The sequence below is a fragment of the Lemur catta genome, chromosome 14, assembly GCF_020740605.2.
Source record: "Lemur catta isolate mLemCat1 chromosome 14, mLemCat1.pri, whole genome shotgun sequence".
Lineage (NCBI taxonomy): Eukaryota > Metazoa > Chordata > Mammalia > Primates > Lemuridae > Lemur > Lemur catta.
In genome coordinates this window covers 57,037,915-57,058,304 of record NC_059141.1, presented here as the reverse complement: position 1 = coordinate 57,058,304, position 20,390 = coordinate 57,037,915, and the positions used below count along the sequence as shown (strand labels likewise).

Sequence of the window (20,390 nt, the reverse complement as noted above, 5' to 3'; positions counted from 1 at the left end):
AACCCAAGTGTCCATCGATTCATGAGTGGATTATTAAAATTTGGTATATTGGAATACATAGTGGAATATTACTCAATTATAATATTAATATAACATTAAAATATTACTCAATTATAAGAAACGGCAGTGATCTAGCACCTCTTATATTTTCCTGGATAGAGCTTGAGCCCATCCTCCAAAGCCAGGTATCACAAGATCAGAAGAATAGACTCCTCATGTACTCGCCATCAAATTGGCACTGACTGATCAACACTATGGTGCTCATGCGGTAGTAATATTCTCCCAGGGATGAGGGGGTTGGGGGGGTAAACTCACAACTAATGGACGCGGTGAGCATTATAGAGAGGAAGGGCATGCCTCTAATCCTCGCTTGGGTGAGGTGAAGACATAAAATGTAACCAAAATGTTTGTACCTTCATAATATCCTGAAATAAAAATAAAAAACAAATAAATAAAATAAAAGTATTTTGCTATTTTTACAAGTGCTACAACATTCAAACAGCAACTATTTTTGCCAGCATCTGTCATATTTAGAAGAGGTTACAAAAAATTAAATCTATAGAATTAGATGTCTAAAAATTAAAAAAAAACATTTAAAATGCATTTGGACAGGTCCTGAGTTGAAATCACATTCATCTGCAAAAAGAACTGTTTTAGGTCAGAAATGTGTTTTATAACTACAGATCCTGACCTTGGACTTGACTGGTGAAGACTTCCAGGCACCGTATGGGTGACCGGATAGATGCCATTCAGTTGGCCAATTCTGGCATGTGCCTTACCTGGCTTGTGAAAATTTTATAAATATTGCTTCAACCTAAATTTCCTGGTTCCCTGAAACTGATTGTCTTAATCTGATTCACAACCCTTTTTTTTTTTTTTTTTTTTGAAACAGAGTCTTACTCTGTTGCCCGGGCTAGAGTGCTGTGGCATCAGCCTAGCTCACAGCAACCTCAAACTCCTGGACTCAAGCGATCCTTCTGCCTCAGCCTCCCGAGCAGCTGGGACTACAGGCATGCGCCACCATGCCTGGCTAATTTTTTCTATATATATTTTTAGTTGTCCGTATAATTTCTTTCTATTTTTAGTAGAGATGGGGGTCTCGCTCTTGCTCAGCCTAGTCTCCAACTCCTGAGCTCAAACTATCCACCCGCCTCGGCCTCCCAGAGTGCTAGGATTACAGGCGTGAGCCACCGCGCCCAGCCTCCCAACACTTTTTAAAACAAATAAACGCAAATTTCCCCTGCAAGATAACATGTTTAAGTATTTGTTGCCTGTGGATAGATACAGAGAAACCAAGCACAAATGTGAATCCATAATTCAGGGATGCAGCCGTGCATCTCTGGATGGCTATGTGAGCTGTGAGAAAGTCCCCCGCTGGCTCTGCACTTGCCACCAGAGGTGGCCGCCCAGGCAGCATCAACCTGAAGAGGGCGTGAACCCCAGCAGCTGCTCCACGGGCTTAAACCGCCAGCTCTTGTACCAAACCAGCTAGTTTTTCCATCTGAGCAACTTGCTAATCATGTTTCACCTGGTTAAGCGTGGATGCCACACTGGAAACAGACCCACAGAGGACTCTGTCAGAGCCATTTCTAACACCTCTCCAGCTCCTCTGGGGTACGTGGAAAGGGCTTTCTGTGCTGGGGCAAGGTCTGAGGCACTGAAACCAGATCCAGTGACAGAACGTCCACTGACCCCCCCAGCAGAGGAGAATGATGAAGAGGCAGCCATTTCCTCGCTGGTAGAGTTCTTATTTCAGACTTGCTGCATGACTGGACAAATCACTTAACTTTCTGTTCCTCAGTTGTCTTATCTCAGTGGCTTTGGCACTTTTCCTTACAGCCCCGCCCCCAAGGCCAGCCAGAGCGGCCCACGCTCACAACCAGGAGCTTTTTCTTCTGTTTTATTCCTGAGTTATGTACGTTCCTGATCCGTCTATTCCTGTTATCTGGCCAAGTCATCTCAGAGTTCTGGCATTTCTGTTTCATAGTCTTCCCTCATGACTACTATTGTTCATTAAGTGTTTTCTTTTATTTTTAAAATTCATGTTGGAATGTTGAGTATTCTTTTTCCACATTTAAAAATATTTTTTGGCCAGGTGCGGTGGCTCATGCCAGTAATCCTAGCACTCTGGGAGCGCTAGGCGGGAGGATCCCCTGAGCCCAGGAGTTCGAGACCAGACTGGGTAACATAGCGAGACCCCCGTCTCTACCAAAAAAAATAAATAAAAAATTAGCCAGGCGTGGTGGCATGCACCTGTAGTCCCAGCTACTCGGGGGGCTGAGGTGGGAGGATCACTTGAGCCCAGGAGTTGGAGGTTGCAATGAGCTATAACCACACCACTGCACCCCAGCCTGTGAGACAGAGCCAGACCCTGTCTTGAAAAAAAAAAAGTATGTTTTCACTGTTAGAAAAAAGTGAAGAAAAAAGTGAAGTACATAGCTATGGTATGCTATGGTAAGAATGAAAGAGGCTGTAAGAAAGTACATCTCTGCTTATTTGTGGAAAGAAAATGCAGGAGAAGCCAGAAACTAAAGAGATTGGTTCCCTGCAGTGGGGAAGTGGGGAAGGGGTGGAAAGAAGTGGGCAGTGGGAACAAGATAGCAGGGACAAGAAGAGTGACACTTCTCAGTCTTTTTTATAGCTCTGACTCTCAGAACAGTAATAATGTTCACGCACCCAAAATATAAACAGACAATTAAAACCAACTAGAATGTGTGGGCGGGGAGCCCAAAATGGAACAGAAACATTAACAGGCAAACCTAACTCTAAGTGAAGAAAATAGCCACAATGAAGGGAGTGGGGAAGAAAAGAAAAACACCCAAGTAACCGTAGAGAATAGTATACTGAGTGGATTCTGTAGGGCTAAAGGCAAGAAGAACTGTATATAAATTCTGTAATCTATTCAGTAAATATGATTCTCACAGGATTGTAGGTAAGCAATTCTGAAGCAACTTTCTGCATATAGTAGAATTGAACACACAAGTAAATACGCTGTAGATAGTAAGAACTGGGTTGGTCACTGTTGGAGAAAGAAATTAAAAATGAAGAATGGGGAACACTATTCCAACACCCTATGTGGTTCTGGATTGGAATCTGAAGTATCAATGTAGATGCATGGATTGTTAATTCATGTACTGATACATACAGAAATACATATGAATGGGTTAGTAAACACACACATATATTTCCTAGCTCTGTCTGTTGAGAGTTCCTAGACACAATGACAACCGGAAGTAATGAGCATATGTAGCACCAGACCTTGGTGCCAAATGCCATTCTTTAATAACAGGGGCCAGGTTTCTCAGGAGAAGTGGTTGATTGTAGGGCTGGGGCATGGGAAATGCAAGATGAGCCCAGAACACCTTAGAGTGCCAGAAAGTCAGAAAACACTAAAATAAAGAAACAAAAATAAATAATTTTTTAAAAAATAGAGGCTTGTCAAAAGAACACGGGAGCAAACCTGAAGGAACTTCTAATGGCCAAAGCTGGAATAATTTGAGCAACAAAGTAAATAACAATAGTATTACATTACTATCTAATATTCATGAATCCATACTAATATAAATAAATCATGGATTAAATAAATGTGGAGAAGGGGCAACGCTTATGGGAGAATTCCAGTTAATTAATGTGGGAAGAAAGAGGGCAATAGTGAATCACCATTAGGCAAACCACAGTAATAATTATTGCAAATGAAGTTCACTGATAGATGCTCAAATTAGTATGCAAAAGTTTGAGGAGCTGTCAGATGATTTTCAATGAGGGTGTCAAAACCATTAAATTGGGAAAGGACAATCTTAAGCAGATAGTGTTGGGAAAACTGGATATCCACGTGCAAAAGCATGAAGTTGGACCAGTACCTTACACCATTACAAAAATTAACTCAAAATGGATCAAAGACAAAATATAAGAGTTAGCACTATAAAAACTCTTAGAAGAAAACACAGGGTAAAAATTTCATGACATTGGATTTGGCAATGATTTCTTGGATATGACAACAAAAGCATAGGCAACAAAAATAAAATAGATCAACTGGATTGCATCAAAATTTAAAACTTCTGTGCATCAAGAAGACAATCAACTGGCCAGGCACGGTAGCTCACGCCTGTAATCCTAGCACTCTGGGAGGCCGAGGCTGGAGGATCGCTTAAGGTCTGGAGTTCGAGACCAGCCTGAGCAAGAGCGAGACCCTGTCTCTACTAAAAATAGAAAGAAATGATCTGGACTGCTAAAAAATATATATAGAAGAAACTAGCCGGGCATGGTGGCACATGCCTGTAGTCCCAGCTACTTGGGAGGCTGAGGCAGAAGGATTGCTTGAGCCCAGGAGTTTAAGGTTGCTGTGAGCTAGGCTGACACCATGGCACTCTAGCCCAGGCAACAGAGCGAGACTCTGTCTCAAAAAAAAAAAAAAAAAAAAAAGAACACAATCAACAGAGTGAAAAGGCAACCTGTAGAATAGGAGAAAATATTTTAAAATAATGTATCTTGTAAGAGGTTAATATCCAGAATATATAAAGAACTCCTAGAGCTCAACAATTTAAAAACTCAATTAACAAATGAGTAAGGGACTTAAATAGACATTTCTCCAAACATAATATACAAAAGGCTGATAATCATATGAAAAGATGCTCAACATCACTAATTATTAGGGAAATGCAAACCAAAACTACAACGAGAATGACTGCTATTTAAAAAAAAAAAAGAAAACAACATAAGGAGTGTTGGTGAAGATGTAGAGCAATTGGAACCCTAGTTAGTTACACAGTTGGTGGGAATGTAAAATGGTGCAGCTGCTATGGAAAACAGTATGGCAGTTTCTAAAAAAATTAAATATAGAATGACCACATGATCCAGCAATATCACTTCTGGGTATATATCCAAAAGAATTGAAAGCAGGGTCTTGAAGACATATTTGTACACCCATGATCATGGCTGCACCCTGACTGCCAACTGACAGGTGAATGGATAAACTAAATATGGTCATACGTACAATGAAACGTTCAGCCTTAAAAAGGGAAGAAATTCGGATACATGCTACACATGGATGAACCTTGAGGACATTATGCTAAGTGAAATAAGCCAGTTACAAAAGACAAATACTGTATGATTTCACTTACGTGAAGTATCTAGGGTCAGCAACCTCACAGAAACAGAAAGTAGAATGGTGGTTGCCAGGGACTGTGGGGGGAGGAGAAAACAGGAAGTTGTTTAATGGATAGAGTTTCAGTTTTGCAAAATGAAAAAGTTCTGGACACTGGTTACACACCAATGTGAATATACTCTACAGTACCCAATTGTGCATTTAAAAATGGTTAAGATGGTAAATTTTATGTATATTTTACCACAATTAAAAATAGAATTTTTTTTTTAAGTTTAAGGAGATACAGATTTTGCATAGTCTCAAAGTATTTCTCCCAAGATGTTTGTTAACTACAAGGGGGAAAGACAGTAACTTCACAGTGGAGAAACCCAGCAGAAACCACCTTAAGCAAATGACCAAGTTCAACATTGCCAGTAATAAGACATATCAACACCGTAACCCTGTTATATAATGCACTGGGAAGGACAGCACATCGTTTTTTGTGGTAATCTTGCCAAAAATGCATAACCTCAGTCCAATCATGAGAAAACATCAGACAAACTCAAATTGAGGAACTTTTGACAAATACTGACCAGTACTGCTTACAAGTGTCAAGGTCATGAAAGAGATAAGGAAAGACTGAGGAACTGTCGCTGCAGTCCTACGAAACTGCAGGAGGATGAAGAAGAAATAACCACTAAATGCAGTGTGTGACCCTGGGTGGGATTCTGGAACAGAAAAAGGACATTAGTGGAAAAACTGGTCTTTAGTTTAGTTAATATGTTAATTTTAACTTATTTAAATAATTTAAATTTATTTAAATTAGAAAGTTTAGTTATTTCATGAAATAATATTAAATTTAATTTAGTTAAATATGCTAATGTCAATTTTCTGGTTCTGATCTCTGTACTGTGGTTATACGTAAGAAGTGAACGTTCTGGGAGTCCGGGTGAGAAATGTATGGAAACTATACTATTGACTTGGAAGAGAGGAACCTACCATATCAGCCATGAGACCCTCTATTCATGGTGGCGTCTTTCAAATATGAAGTGGAATTTCCCATCCTCAGAAAGAAATTCCTGTGGGTAGGGGTGGGGCTCAGTGGGCATCTAAGGGAGGGGTCCCCGGCTCCTTTCCTTAGCAGCCCGTCCTTCCTTCACAAATGTGTCAGACTCACTTGTGTAGCCACAACCGCTCTGCCTCTCAGAACCCAACCGGCTTGGGGAAGGTTCTACCACCAGCCTTCTTTCCCCTGTTGCAGCCTCCCCAAGGGGCTCCCTTCTCTCTGGGAAAGTGGCACTCTGAGATGCCACACCTCGGGACTTCCTGGGCACCATCTGCCCCTACTTTCTTCACTTCCCCAGGTCTTCATTCTCACACAGCGGGTCCTCTCCTCCTGGGAATGAGCGTTGCTGGCAACAGCCAACACCCCCCCCCACACACACACCCCGTCCACGGGGTCCCTCCTGTGCCCTGTTCTTCTGCTTTTCCCTGGCTTCCTGCATCGGTCCTGCTGGTGTCACCTGTGTTTGGGTTTGCATATCTTCCCAGCTTCCTAGTTTCTCTGAAGTTAAGTCTGATGTATGTGTTGATGACGAGATCCCCTCTCCTCCTCCTCCTCCTCCTTCTTCTTCCTCCTCTTCCTCCTTCTTCTTCCTCCTCTTCCTTCTCCTCCTCCTTTTCCTCTTCCTCTTCTTCTGCTCCTCCTCCTCTTCCTCATTCTCCTTTTCTTCTCCTTCTCTGTTCTCCTCGCTGCCCCGTAGAGCTCCAAGAAGGAGAAATGGGACAATTTAGAATTAAGCTGCTGCCATGTTCCCACTGGACCCAGAAGTCAGGCAGGGGGAGCTGGGATTCTCCGCGTGCCCTCCACACCAGCTCACCGCCTGCCTCCTCCCTGCCTGCGCCCTCTTGGACCGCACGCCCGGGCTCCCTCACCCTCTGGCCCTGGCTGAGTTCACACAATGGGGGATGATACTGTTTGGAGACTGGAGAGGGAGGGAGAGGTTGCTACTCCCCAGCTCCTTCCTTGCGGGCGTGGTGTGCCAGTGGCCGTGGTCCTCCGCTGACGGCTGGGGCTCCCGTCTGGAGATCCCCGCCTCCGGTCCCGGCTCTCGCTGGGGTCCGCGGACACCTCTCCTGCCACTCCAGACCCAGGGAGATAACAACTCCCACTGTTGCTGGTCCCCAGGCGCTTCACCCTCTCTCACTGGTGTCCTTAACTCTGCGCACACCCCTGTGAACTGTCCGTTTTCTCAGGTACCCGTTTGAGTATGTCTTCCGGTTTTCACCAGGACCCAGACTGACACCGTGCACGCTGCTGGGCAAGTCTTGCTCTGGAGCGTGGTCGGCTCGTGCAGGATCTGGGGGCACAGAACGCACTGTGGGCTCAAGTCCACGAAGCAGAGGTGGGAGAAAGCACAGGTGAGACGGATTCTCACACAACTCAGGACATCTGTGACGTATGGGGTTTAAATCACAGAAGAAATCAATAGTCATGCTTCAGAAGTGAGATGGCTCTAAGTATTTAACTGTCTGAAATGAACGATTTGTTTTTTGGAAATAATTGCTAAGCTGGCAAGTTGTGTCTGCAAATCGGCTCTCCTCAACATGGTGACTCAGCCCCTGGTCCTTTGCCAAACTGGGTTGTGGACAAATTCCACTTGCAGAATTGGTCTGCTCCCATCAAAGCCAGATTCCCCCTGCCTGAGAGGAGGCTGGACTTGACCTTCTGACTCAGGATATGCTGACTTGGGTGCCTGTGTTCAGGGATGGCTCCCTCAGGGCCCAGTGTGGGTTGGGCCTCTTCCAAGATGAGATGGTGGAGGATGGGCACCCCCTGGGCGGGCCCCACCTGAGTCATCTTCAGCCTCATCCAGGCAGGTGAAGTTGCTCCCTGCAGGAGTCACCGAGCCCAGCCCTCAGACCAAAATCCATCCATGCTTAGGAGAGTCTTGGGCTATCCCAGGTTCTTCGGTGAGAAAGGGGTCCAGTCCTCAGGGGTCGGCCTGCTGCGGTACACAGGCTGGGTTGGGCTGGGAGGATGGGGAGCTGGTCACAGCTGGGGCCAGAAGGCCAAGTGGGACCGGACCTGGGCCAGAGCACCAGCACCTGGGGCCCAGGTCTGGTCCCAGGCAGCCCAGCCTCCCCAGGTGTCTTGCCTCCTCCCCAGCAGGTATCTGGGACTCGCGCCGGGACCCAGCCCTGCCCAGGAGACCGGGGGCTGTGGTGTGTGCTCAATGGAGTCACTGTGCTCACTGCAAGGCAGCGTGTTAAAGAAGGGCAGGGTCTCAGGGCAGGGGACGGTGTGGAGGGGGCAAGAGTTGCCCATCGGGGGCAAAGGGCGGCAGTACCCTGAGGCTGTGGGGAGCCAGGCTCTGAACCAGGCACTGGGCCAGAGTCTTGCTGAGTGGTTGAGCCCTGACAATGACCTGTCTGGGGCTGGTGAGCTCCTGAGAGAGGGAACTAGGAAGAGCACCCCAGGGTGGGGGCTCGTGGGAAGGGGCCTTCGGGGTCTGGAAGCCATCCCAGAGGTAGTGGGTGACATCTGTCAGGGGAGCAGGTGCAGGGAGGATCCCTGTGGGGGTGGGGGGGACACATACAGCCACAGAGGAAACAGAGGAGTTTGACAGGTCCAGGGGGTCCCTCAGCCCAGTTCCTACCAGCCATGTCCCAGAAGTACCCCCTATCCCCTGAAGTGCTGGCCTGATGCCCTGGGTGGAACGCTCTGGAATTTGGCTGTAACAAGAGGAGGACAGGGTTGTCTGGACCTGCTTGAGCACCAGGGCACCCCAATTTCATGGCCCTTTCTGGGTCCATAGGATCATACATATACATATTTGTAAAGTGTGTAAGAGTCAATTATTGTATTCTTTTTCTTAGAGGCCCTCTCCAAATTGCTCACGCCCTGACCCACCCCTGCTCAAGGGAGATGGCACAGTGGCCTCGTGACCCAGAGGTCCTGCTGCACCCACTGCCCACCCCAGGGGGCCAGCCATAGCCCCAGAGCCCCGCAGCACTGCACAGGAATGTGAGAGGGCCTCGGCTCCTAGGGCCCAGGCTGAGACGCCCGCAGTCCAGTAAACACTAATTAGGCCCTGCCACACCCAGGACGGCAGCTCTGAGGGATGAGGGAGCCTGCATGGGGGGAGGTGGCCTCGGACTCCCGCCCCAGGCCTAGGCCTTCTCATCTCAACTCCTGGCCAGCAGGGGTCACATGCCCCAGCCCTCTGGCTCCAAGGCAGTCTCATGCCCCAGCCACTTCCTGGCCCACACCACTGGTTGGTTGGGGTTCACTGCCAAGGGACACCTCCCTAGCACCTCAGTGATGAGGGCAAGGGAACAGGTGTTTAGTAAGAGCTTGCATGCTTTGCTCCACCCAAAACATGCAAGTGACATAGCCAGGAAGTCATGGAGGGTTGTCCCCATTTTATAGTTGAGGAAGCTGAGGCTCAGGTTGGGCTAGTGACTAAGGGACGCAGTATGTGGCAGGTGGCTTGAGGCATCTCTGTCCATCCTGAGTAACGAGGGAGCAGCCTGGTTCCCTGCGAATGTGATGTGCCAGGAGCCGGTGAAGCTGCTTTCTGGGGAATTCTAGCTAGGGCCAGAGCACCTCCCTGAGTGGCAGTAGGGTCCTCTGTCTACTCCTCCAGGACCTCTGGGGGTAGGGGAACCCCGCTGACCTCAGAGAGCCTCCCTGAGAGGCCGGGCCTCAAGGCGCAGAGAGGATCAGGGTTCCCTCATTTGCCGGCCACCCTGGCACTTGGCCACTCATGTGCTTGGGTGAGTGAGAGTCAGCTGACCCGCAAGCCAGGGTGACTGCATTTCTGGTCATTGCTGTGTCCTCCTCTGCCCTGGGCAAGGCACTACCGTGAGCACCCCACCTGCCCATCAAGGCCGCAAAGCTGCTCTGCAGAGCCAGGGACCTTGAAAATTGGGGGGCCATTGTGTTCCTGACCTCAGGGGCTGCCTAGGTGCCCAGCCCCACAGGACCTCCAACTCCCTGACTAGGCCACACTGGGGGCCTGAGCAGCAGGCTGGAAGTCCCAGGCCTCATCACTAGGTACACATTAGTGTCCAGGCATGGGGAGCTTGGGACCCAGAGGACTGGCAGGGCTGCTGTCCCCAAGTGCTCTCATCCACCAGAGCACTCAGGCCCCCTGCCTTGGGGAAGGGGCATGTCCAGAGCTGGCCTCTCCTGTCCAGCCTCAGCCCCGCCCTTACCCTTCACATGATCCCTAGGACATGGGGTACGGGGATCTCATGCTGCCAGAGGGGCAAAGCTGCCACCCCACTGCTGGGGCGGCTCCGCCCAGTCTCTTCCTGCTGCCACCGCCTTTGCTGACTCACCTGCCCAGCCTCCTACCGGGCTGGGGCGGGGGCTTGGTGCCCCAGAACCCAGAGAGGCAGCAGAGGCGTCTATAAAAGCACGTTGGACCAGTCCCCAGCATCCTACTTGGCTACCACCTGCTGCCGCACAATGCTTGGAGGACTTGGGAAACTTGCCGCTGAGGGCCTGGCCCACCGCACTGAGAAAGCCACCGAGGGAGCCGGTAAGGACCCTGGGGCTCTTTTCCGCCTGGGCCTGTCAGAAGCTGATCCCAGCAGGCAGGAGAGGGCCTTGGTCCCGTGGGGAACCCTGCCTACCAGCCCCACCAGGACACGATGCAGCTGGGGGGGGCAAGCTGGGAGGGCAGCTCAGCGTGAAGCGGGTGTCGAGACTCAGGCTCAGCCTGCCCCTGGGGTCCGTGGCTGAGAGCCAGGAAGGACCAGCCCAGAGGAGGCTCCTGGGGAAAGGGGGCAACCCAAGTCCTGGGTGAGCAGCTGGCACCCAGGGAGATGGACTTCTATTTTTATCATAACTTTAAAGTTTCAAATATTTCTTCATTAAGCAGCCACTAAGTCTGATTCTGTTCAAAGTCAAAAAGGACATTTTCAATTTCGCCCAAGTCCGTGGAAACCCATTTCGTATGCAGAGGTCCACGCTGTATGGGGAAGGCTTGTTCTCCTGTCGGACACTACTGGGAAGAAGTTCGTGCTGGAGTTTGCTGCGGACATGTCCTTCCTTCATTTGTAACTGCAGCCGGCATTGACCACCCCTTTAATCTTTCACTAGCCCTCTAGCTTTGCTTTATTTCCATTTCACAGATGAGGGAACCAAACAGTGGAGGGTGGAGTAACAATTAGGACTCGGAAATCTTTCTGATCCAGCGCGCTCCCACCCACACCTTACACAACCGGAGGAGGGCAGAGAATTCCCTCCTATTGGAGGAATTGCCTGGGGGGACTTAGTTTTGTTGGAGGAGGCTTCGGGATTTGACCGGAGGCAGGACAGCTGGCACATCCTGCCGGGCTGTGACCTGGCAAACAGGCCTGGCCTGGGCTCCGGGCCCCAGCTGGCAGGAGGGCCGGCTTGTGGGCATTCCAGGCCCGCCAGGCAGGGGCAGGGCCCCGTGCCCCAGCGGGAGTCACTGGGCTGTCTCCCAGCATCTCTGAAGGAAGCCGGCTGGGGGTCCTTCCCAGGAACCAGCCCATCCTGGCTGGGGGCAGCATCCCAGAGCCCCACCCTGGATGTCCAGAGGTGCCGAGGCCGCCGTGAGGAGAAGCAGGCCTGCAGGTGCGCTCACTCTGGACTTGTCTCTTTTCAGTTCATGCCGTGGAGGAAGTGGTGAAGGAGGTGGTGGACCATGCCAAGGAGGTTGGAGAGAAAGGTGAGGCGGGCGGGAGGCAGGGAAGTTGGGTGCTGGGACCAACCCCTTGTTTGACTAACCAGGTCAAACCCTGGCCCGCTGTCGCATCGGCGGCCACAGAATCACTCTGCATTAGGGCTCTGTCTAGTTAGTCCTCTCTGTGGAATGTTCAGAAGACAAGGTCACAAGACTATGTGACAGCGTGCTGGGACAAAACGTTTAAGATATAAAATTATATGTTTATATAAATACATATTTCTATAAACACTATGTGTGTGTGTGCTGTGAATAGCACTATGTAAAAAGCATATGTATGTGTGTCTCAATCCTTTCCAACAAAATAGATTCCAGATGGATCAAGGACTTAAATTTAAATACATGAATTTATTAAATTGTTAGATGACAATTGTGTTAACTCAGGCTGCTATAAGGAAATACCATAAACTGGGTGCCTTATGAACAACAGAACTTTATTTCCCACAGTTCTAGAGGCTAGCAAGTCCAAGAGTAAGGCGGGTGTCTGATGAGGACCGCTTCCTGGTTCCTAGATGGCAACTTCCAGCTGTGTCCTCGCATGCAAGGAGCCAGCTGGCTCTCCATGGTTTCCTTTATAAGGGTACTAATCCCAGCCTCTGAATACCATCATATTGGGGGTGAGGATTTCGACATGTGAACTTGGGGGGACACAAACAGTTCAGACCATAGTAACAACACAGGAGACTACGATGCAATCTCAGGGATGGGAGGATCTTTTCAACGATGGCAGAAACCCCAGCAGCCATAAGGAAATACTAGGTAAATTTGACAATATAAAACTTCAAAATTTTCCATAATAAAAGGTACCCCAACAAACTATAAACCAAGCCAAAAGAAAAAATCACAAACTGATGAAAAATATTTGTAATAAAAATGATAATCCAATGTAACAACCCAATATAAAAATGGCCAAAAGATTCAAGCAGGCAGTTTGCCCAAAAATGAAGGATAAGTAGCCAATACACCCATAAGCAGATGCTCAGTCTCACTCCACTGAAGAAATGCAAGTTGCTGGCGAGTGGACCAGATCTGAATTCATTCTGCCAGGAGCCCTGCTGCCCTCGGTCCCACTGGGCTGCTCCAGGGACCTATCCAGTAAGACTGCGTGTCCCACAGCCACTCCAGGGGACGCTAGCCCAGTGAATGGCTCACCCAGACATTCTTCCTCTTTCTTCCCAACAGCTATTGCCGATGCCTTAAAGAAGGCCCAGGAGTCAGGAGACAAAGTGGTGAAGGAGGTCACTGAGACAGTGACCAACACAGTCACAAATGCCGTCACCCACGCAGCGGAGGGCCTAGGCAAGCTGGGGCAGTGAGCACAGCTGCCACCACCACCGACCCTTCCCAAATCTCAATAAAAAACCCTGAAATGTGTACATTGAGTCCTGGATTTATTTCTATTTGGTTGGAAATGCTAGGCCAAGTATTTTTCAGCAGAAACACCGTTCATGTCCCGTTTCTCCTCTGCCGGGTGTACACGAGTACAGGGGACCAGCTGCAGGGTGGATAGGTTCCCCTGGTGAGTCAGATGCTTCTCTCTCACATTCTAAGATTTCTCATCAGTAAGGAGCTCTTAAAGAATCGTTAGTATCTATGCTACGTTTCCTACAAGGCTGTTTCCCCAGAAACTATGTATATTAATAGCTTTGAGGCACCCCAATGCTTTAAAAACACCCCAAGGGAGGACCATAATTTGTCTTGCATGTTTTTGGGGTTTTCTTGAAATGTTCTTGCAGGACTCAGGGTGGGGATAACAGATCAACCTGATAAGAGTTTAGGCTGGGCGCGGTGGCTCACACCTGTAATCCCAGCACTCTGGGAGGCCGAGGCGGGCAGATTGTTTGAGCTCAGGAGTTCGAGACCAGCCTGAGCAAGAGCGAGACCCCGTCTTTACTAAAAATAGAAAGAAATTATATGGACAGCTAAAAATATATATAGAAAAAATTAGCCGGGCATGGAGGTGCATGCCTGTAGTCCCAGCTACTCGGGAGGCTGAGGCAGGAGGATTGCTTGAGCCCAGGAGTTTGAGGTTGCTGTGAGCTAGGCTGACGCCACAGCACTCTAGCTGGGATAACAGAGTGAGACTGTCTCAAAAAAAAAAAAAAAAAAAGAAAAGAAAAAGAAAAAAGAAAAGAAAAGAAAAACAATTGGAATAAAAAAAGAGAAATGACTTGTAAAAATACGGCATCCTTTATTAATCTTGCTGGAAGCAAAAATTTGTTCTCAGCAGAAATTAGAAGAAAAGGTGTTTTGGTTAAAGAATAAGTTAGGTGCTCACCATATTTCTGGCTCTCTTCTAGCACTGGCCTCACAAGTTTCAGAACAGCCCAGGAATCTCCAACATCGTGGCTTTGGAACACTTGCCACTGTCCAGCGACTCTGTATCTTGGTTCATGATGACTTTTGATCCCCCAATCCAAATCCAAGCTCGGAAGGATGAGGACATTATGGGTGGCAGTGTAGACTGAAATACCCTCTTTGGATGGCAGTTTCTCTCACAGGACTTTATTCTTCAGGTGTGCACAGGTACATACAGGTGCCCAAAGGGGAACACAGATTCATTGTAGAATGTTTGTAACCAGCAAGAGATTGGAAACATCCTAAAGTGCTGACAGAAATCACTTGGATGGCAAGCTTTGCTGTGCTTATTATGTTTGGGACACAGTATGGAGTTGACACCTATTATTTCTAGTGTGTTATAAATACCTTAGCTTGAAAATGGAAACTGTTCCTAGGTTGCCACCAGCAGGGACTGGCTAATGAATATTGCATATATAGTATATGAAATGGAGTACTCCATGGCTGTTAAAAATGAGGAAAATGCACATACATCATTCAGGAAAATGTATAGTAAAGTAATAAGCTGCAACATATATATGTAGAGGGCCGGGCGCGGTGGCTCACGCCTGTAATCCTAGCACTCTGGGAGGCCGAGGCGGGTGGATCGTTTGAGCTCAGAAATTCGAGACCAGCCTGAGCAAGAGTGAGACCCTGTCTCTACTAAAAATAGAAAGAAATTATATGGACAACTAAAAATATATATAGAAAAAATTAGCTGGGCATGGTGGCTCATGCCTGTAGTCCCAGCTACTTGGAAGGCTGAGGCAGTAGGATTGCTTGAGCCCAGAAGTTCGAGGTTGCTGTGAGTGAGGCTGACGCCACGGCACTCTAGCCCGGGCAACAGAGTGAGACTCTGTCTCGAAAAAAAAAAAAAAAAAAAGATATATATGTAGAATGAGTTCATTTTTATAAAGCAAACATATAATTGTGTAAGAGTAGAAGAAACTGGTGGCATATATATCGCACACATATGAACAGTGGTCATCTCTGTGCAAATATGGGAACTCCTTGCTTCCACATTACTTATTTCTGTGATGCATAAATTTAAGAGAAAACCAATACAGATGTTTTTAAAAATGTGGTTTTTAGGCAGTACCAGCTTATTTAAGATGACTTCCTAGAAAGTGCTACTCAAAGTTTGCTGGTTTGGGAACTTTGTTACCACTTGATGACTGAGAGGGTTTGGAAACTCACAGCAATTTGACATTGCCCAGACCTCCCAGAGAGTGATCCCTGGATGATTCTTGCTGAGCCAGGTACAGAGCAGCTTGGGTTGTTGAACTTGCACAGCAAGCTGCACGTAAACTAGCCACGTGCAGGACTACATACCACGATGAATTAGATAAACAAACAAAGACACTGGCTCCGACTCGCCGACTCTCCACTCCCGGCTCCGTGGTCCACTCCACAGAGAGTTGGAAAAGCACTGCCCTCATCCCCTGGCCTCACTTTGCAGGCCGCTGTTACACAATAAGCACTTCCTGTCGTCTCTCCTTTTCTTTTTACTGTGTGTGGGTGTTGTGCAACGAGGGCAGTGAAGTCAACCTCAGACAAACTCTAAACGTGTTATAAAAAGCAATAGATTTTGTGTGAATATTTTAACGTCAGTAAAAAAAAAAGCAATAGAGAGTGATGTCAACAAAAATGGTGGAGTCAGGACTCCCCCAAATTCTCTCCTTTTTTTTTTTTTGAAACAGAGTCTCACTCTGTTGCCCGGGCTAGAGTGAGTGCCGTGGCGTCAGCCTAGCTCACAGCAACCTCAGACTCCTGGGCTTAAGCAATCCTACTGCCTCAGCCTCCTGAGTAGCTGGGACTACAGGCATGCGCCACCATGCCCGGCTAATTTTTTTCTATATATTTTTAGTTGTCCAGATAATTTCTTTCTATTTTTAGTAGAGACGGGGTCTCGCTCAGGCTGGTCTCGAACTCCTGAGCTCGAGTGATCCACACGCCTCGGCCTCCCAGAGTGTTAGGATTATAGGCGTGAGCCACTGCGCCCGGCCCAAAATTCTCTCCTTCATAAAAGCAATGAAAAAAACTGACAACAACAAACAAATAATAACAACAACACAAAGAATCAACTCTTCTAGAACTCTGGAAGTTAACTGAAAGTTTGTAGCAATCTAGGGAGAATTTAATCAAAATAAATTAAAAACAGGTTGGTCCGAAGTAGTGCGTTAAGATCGTTCACAGTCAGGTACAAATTGAACTCCTTGTTCTACCCTTTCCCCCCTTCTCCCTACTGCACTTGATTAGTCTTAAAAACAATAAAATTGAAAGAAAAAAAAATGGCCAGGGATGGTGGCTCAGGCCTGTAATCCCAGCACTTTGGGAACCCAAGGTGGGAGGATCCCTTGAGCCCAGGAGTTCAAGATCAGCCTGGGCAACACAAGATTCTATCTCTACAAAAAATTTAAAAATCAGCAAGGTGTGGTGGCGAGTACCTGTAGTCCCAGATACTCAGGGGCCTGAGGCAGGAGGATCACTTGAGCTCAAGAGCTTGAAGTTACAGTGAGTTATGATCAGGCCACTGCCCTCCAGCCTGGGAGACAGAGGGAGACCCTGTCTCTAAAAATAAAATTAAAAAAATAAAAGCAAATTAAAACCAACAAAACAAAATCTTCCTAAGAACAGCCAGCTTCCTGGTGTTTTTAACTTGCCCTATTTATTCTCATCCCCTCACCACTGGCTCCTCGGCAACCTTGAAAACTAACAGCTCACAACGGCAGCGAAAACCAACAGCGCAGGGTTGGCATTCTTCCAAAGCCTCATTCCCAGAGAACTGTCATTATTTAACCTGGCTTGTGGTTTCCAGGAAGACCTCACTGCCAGGATGTCTTTATTTGTCCTGACTAGGAGCTCCTTGGTGCAACAAAGCCCTTTCCTTAGGTCCATTTGTCAAAAACATTTATTAATAGAAGCCATTGTTTAAGGTGGTGTCTGCATGAGGCGGGAGATAACAGCCTGGGCAAACAATAGGCTAACCAAAAGCCTGAAAGGAGAAACTGGGGAATGAGATGGCCAGAGGGGCTTTGAAAATTCTAACGTACTCCTGGGAATCTAGAAGACTACTCCCACATGTAAGGCTGTGTACTTCCTCATTAAAGACCTGGCCAGGCTCAGTGGCTCATGCCTGTAATCCCAGCACTCCGGGAGGCCGAGGCAGCAGGATCCCTTGAGGCCACGAGACCAAGACCAGCCTGAGCAAGAGCTAGACCCAGTCTCTATAAAAAATAGAAATATTAACCAGGTACTCAGGAGGCTGAGGCAGGAGGTTGACTTGAGCCCAGGAGTTTGAGGTTGCAGTGAGCTATGATGACACCACTAGGCCGGGGACAGAGCTAGACTCTGTCTAAAAAAAAAAAAAAAAAGAGAGAGACCAGTGAAGGCTCAAAGCTTTCACCTCTGACTGACCTTTAGGCTCTGAGCAAGCAGGATGTGAAGGCTAAGGTACAGATGTAACCACCTGGCTGAGTGTTGACAGGGAGCCCCAACACGCACACAGAATACAGAGTACCTTGGCACAGCTGAGAGACAGATTTGTTCTAGGCATTTAAAAAAATCTCTGTGCAATCATTGGTTGACCACTAAGCTAACTGAGTAGAAACTTCAGTGGTCACAGACAATAAAGAAAACAGACTGCAGAATTAGTTCAGACAGGTAACTAAGCCCTGAACAATAACAACAAATTGCAGGAGGGGGTATGGAATCTGATTTCCAGAGTTGTCTCATTATATTATTTAAAATGTCCAGTTTCAGAAGAATTACAAGAAATTCAAAGAAAGATGTTATGGCCCATTCACAGGGAGGAAAAAACATTGGAAACTGCCCCTGAGAAAGCCCGCGTATTGGACTTACTAGAAAGAGACTTTAAATCAACTATTTTATACATCTAAAGAGCTATACGAAACCACATCTAAGAAATTAAAGGAAAGTATGAAATTGATACCAAATAGAGAATACGAATAAAGAGAGAAATTACTTTAAAAAAGAACCAAATAGAATTTCTAGAGTTGAAAGTACAATTGAAACAATATTTTTATTAGAGGGCCTCAAGAATAGATTTCAGCAAGCATAAAAAAGAAAAGAATCAGAGGCTCACGCCTGTAATCCTGGCACTCTGGGAGGCTGAGGCGGGTGGATCGCTCGAGGTCAGGAGTTCGAGACCAGCCTGAGCAAGAGCGAGACCCCGTCTCTACTTAAAAAATAGAAAGAAATTATCTGGCCAACTAAAAATATATATAGAAAAAATAAGCTGGGCATGGTGGCGCATGCCTGTAGTCCCAGCTACTTGGGAGGCTGAGGCAGGAGGATCCCTTGAGCCCAGGAGTTTGAGGTTGCTGTGAGCTAGGCTGACACCATGGCACTCTAGCCTGGCCAACAGAGTGAGACTCTGTCTCAAAAAACAAAGAAAAGAATCAGAGAATGTGAAGATAGAACAAATGAAATTATCCAATCTGAGGAACAGAAAGCAAAAAGAATGAAAAAAAATGTTCTTATTTATTTTTAGCAATGTTTTGTAATTTTCAGCATACAAATCTTTCACTTTCTTGGTTACATTTATTCCTAGATATTATATATTTTGGATGCTATTGTAAATGGAATTGCTTTCTTAATTTCCTTTTCAGATTTTTCTTTTTTTTTTTTTTTTTTTTTTTTTGAGACAGAGTCTCACTTTGTTGCCCAGGATAGAGTGAGTGCCGTGGCGTCAGCCTAGCTCACAGCAACCTCACACTCCTGGGCTTAAGTGATCCTACTGCCTCAGCCTCCTGAGTAGCTGGGACTACAGGCATGCGCCACCATGCCCGGCTAATTTTTTTTGCTATATATATTTTTAGTTGGCCAGATAATTTCTTTCTATTTTTAGTAGAGACGGGGTCTCACTCAGGCTGGTCTCGAACTCCTGACCTCGAGCGATCCACCCACCTCGGCCTCCCAGAGTGCTAGGATTACAGGCGTGAGCCACCACGCCCGGCCTCCTTTTCAGATTTTTCATTGCTATTGTATAGAAACACAACTTACTTTAATGTATTAATTTTATACCCTGAAATTTTGCTGAATTAATTTATTAGCCCTAGTAGGTGTGTATGTGTGTGTGTGTATATGTGTATTCTATGGGATTTTCTATATATAGAATCATAGCATCTGCAAATATTTTCACTTCTTCCCTTACCAATTTAGATGCCTTTTATTTCTTTTTCTTGTCTAATTATCCTGGCTAGGATTTCCACCACAATGTTGACTAGCAGTGGTGAAAGTGTCTTGTTCTTAGGGGAAAGCTTTCCACTTTTCACCAATGAGTATGATGTTAGCTGTGGATTATTCATAAAAATTCCCTTTATTATGTTTAGGAAATTCCTTCTATTCCTAGTTGAGTGTATTTATTATGAAAGGGTGTTGAATTTTGTCAGATACGTTTTCTGCATCTATTGAGATGATTATGTGTGTCTTGTCCTTTGTTTTACTAATGTGATGTATTACATTGATTGGTTTTCTTATGTTGAGCCACCTGGCATTCCTGGGATAAATCTCACCTGGTCACGGTGTATCCTACTTTAATAAGCTGTTGGCTTTGGTTTGCTAGTATTTTGTTCAGTATTTTATAGCTATTTTCATAAAAGCTGTAGGTGCATAGTTTTCTATTTCTGTGATGTCTTTGTCTGGCTTTGGTATCAGGGTTATACTGGCCTCATAGAAGGAGTTAAAAGTGTTCCCCCATCTTCTATTTTTTGGAAAAGTTTGTGAAGGGATTAGTCTTAATTCTCCTTTAAATATTTGTTAGAATTCATCAATGAAGTCACCAGGGCCTGAACTTTTTTTTGGTTTGGGGCATTGATTTATTTTTTTGTTTGTTTTTACTCTGGTAAAATATACATAACATAAAATTTACCATTTTAACCATTTTTAAGTGACAGTTCAGTGGCATTAAGTATATTCACATTGTTGTGAAACCAGCACCACTATACATCTCCAGAATATTTTCATCATTCCATACTGAAACTCTGTACCCATTAAACATTAACTGCCCATTCTCCCTTTCCCCTACACCCTGGTAACCATTGTGCTGCTTTCTGTCTCTGTGTTGGGAGGTTTTTGATGACTGATTAATCTCTTTACTTGTTATAGGTCTGTTGAGATTTTCTATTTCTTCCTGAGTCAGTTCTGCTAATCTGTATGTTTCTAGGAATTTGTTGGCATACGATATTTTTTTAACTGTTACAGCTTTGCATGTAATAATTTTTCTT

The 20,390-nt window shown here is 46.4% G+C and overlaps 1 protein-coding gene and 1 pseudogene across 2 annotated transcripts; one reads left to right on the top strand and one right to left on the bottom strand.

Annotated features, from left to right (window-relative positions):
* Positions 1-1,416: 1,416 nt before the first annotated feature.
* Positions 1,417-1,728, bottom strand: LOC123650308 (annotated as a pseudogene).
* A 6,239-nt stretch (positions 1,729-7,967) lies between these two features.
* FAM25A (family with sequence similarity 25 member A) lies at positions 7,968-13,162 on the top strand. Of its 2 annotated transcripts, XM_045569031.1 has the most exons (4): positions 7,968-8,056; positions 10,322-10,632; positions 11,728-11,790; positions 12,988-13,162. In XM_045569031.1, the coding sequence occupies exons 2-4, from the start codon at positions 10,560-10,562 to the stop codon at positions 13,119-13,121; spliced, it is 270 nt and encodes an 89-aa protein (XP_045424987.1). In that variant the 5' UTR covers positions 7,968-8,056; positions 10,322-10,559; the 3' UTR covers positions 13,122-13,162. The 2 variants fall into 2 exon arrangements, with proteins under 2 accessions (XP_045424987.1, XP_045424988.1); XM_045569032.1 differs by lacking the exon at positions 7,968-8,056 and having other exon boundaries at positions 10,164-10,632.
* The last annotated feature ends 7,228 nt before the right edge of the window (positions 13,163-20,390 follow it).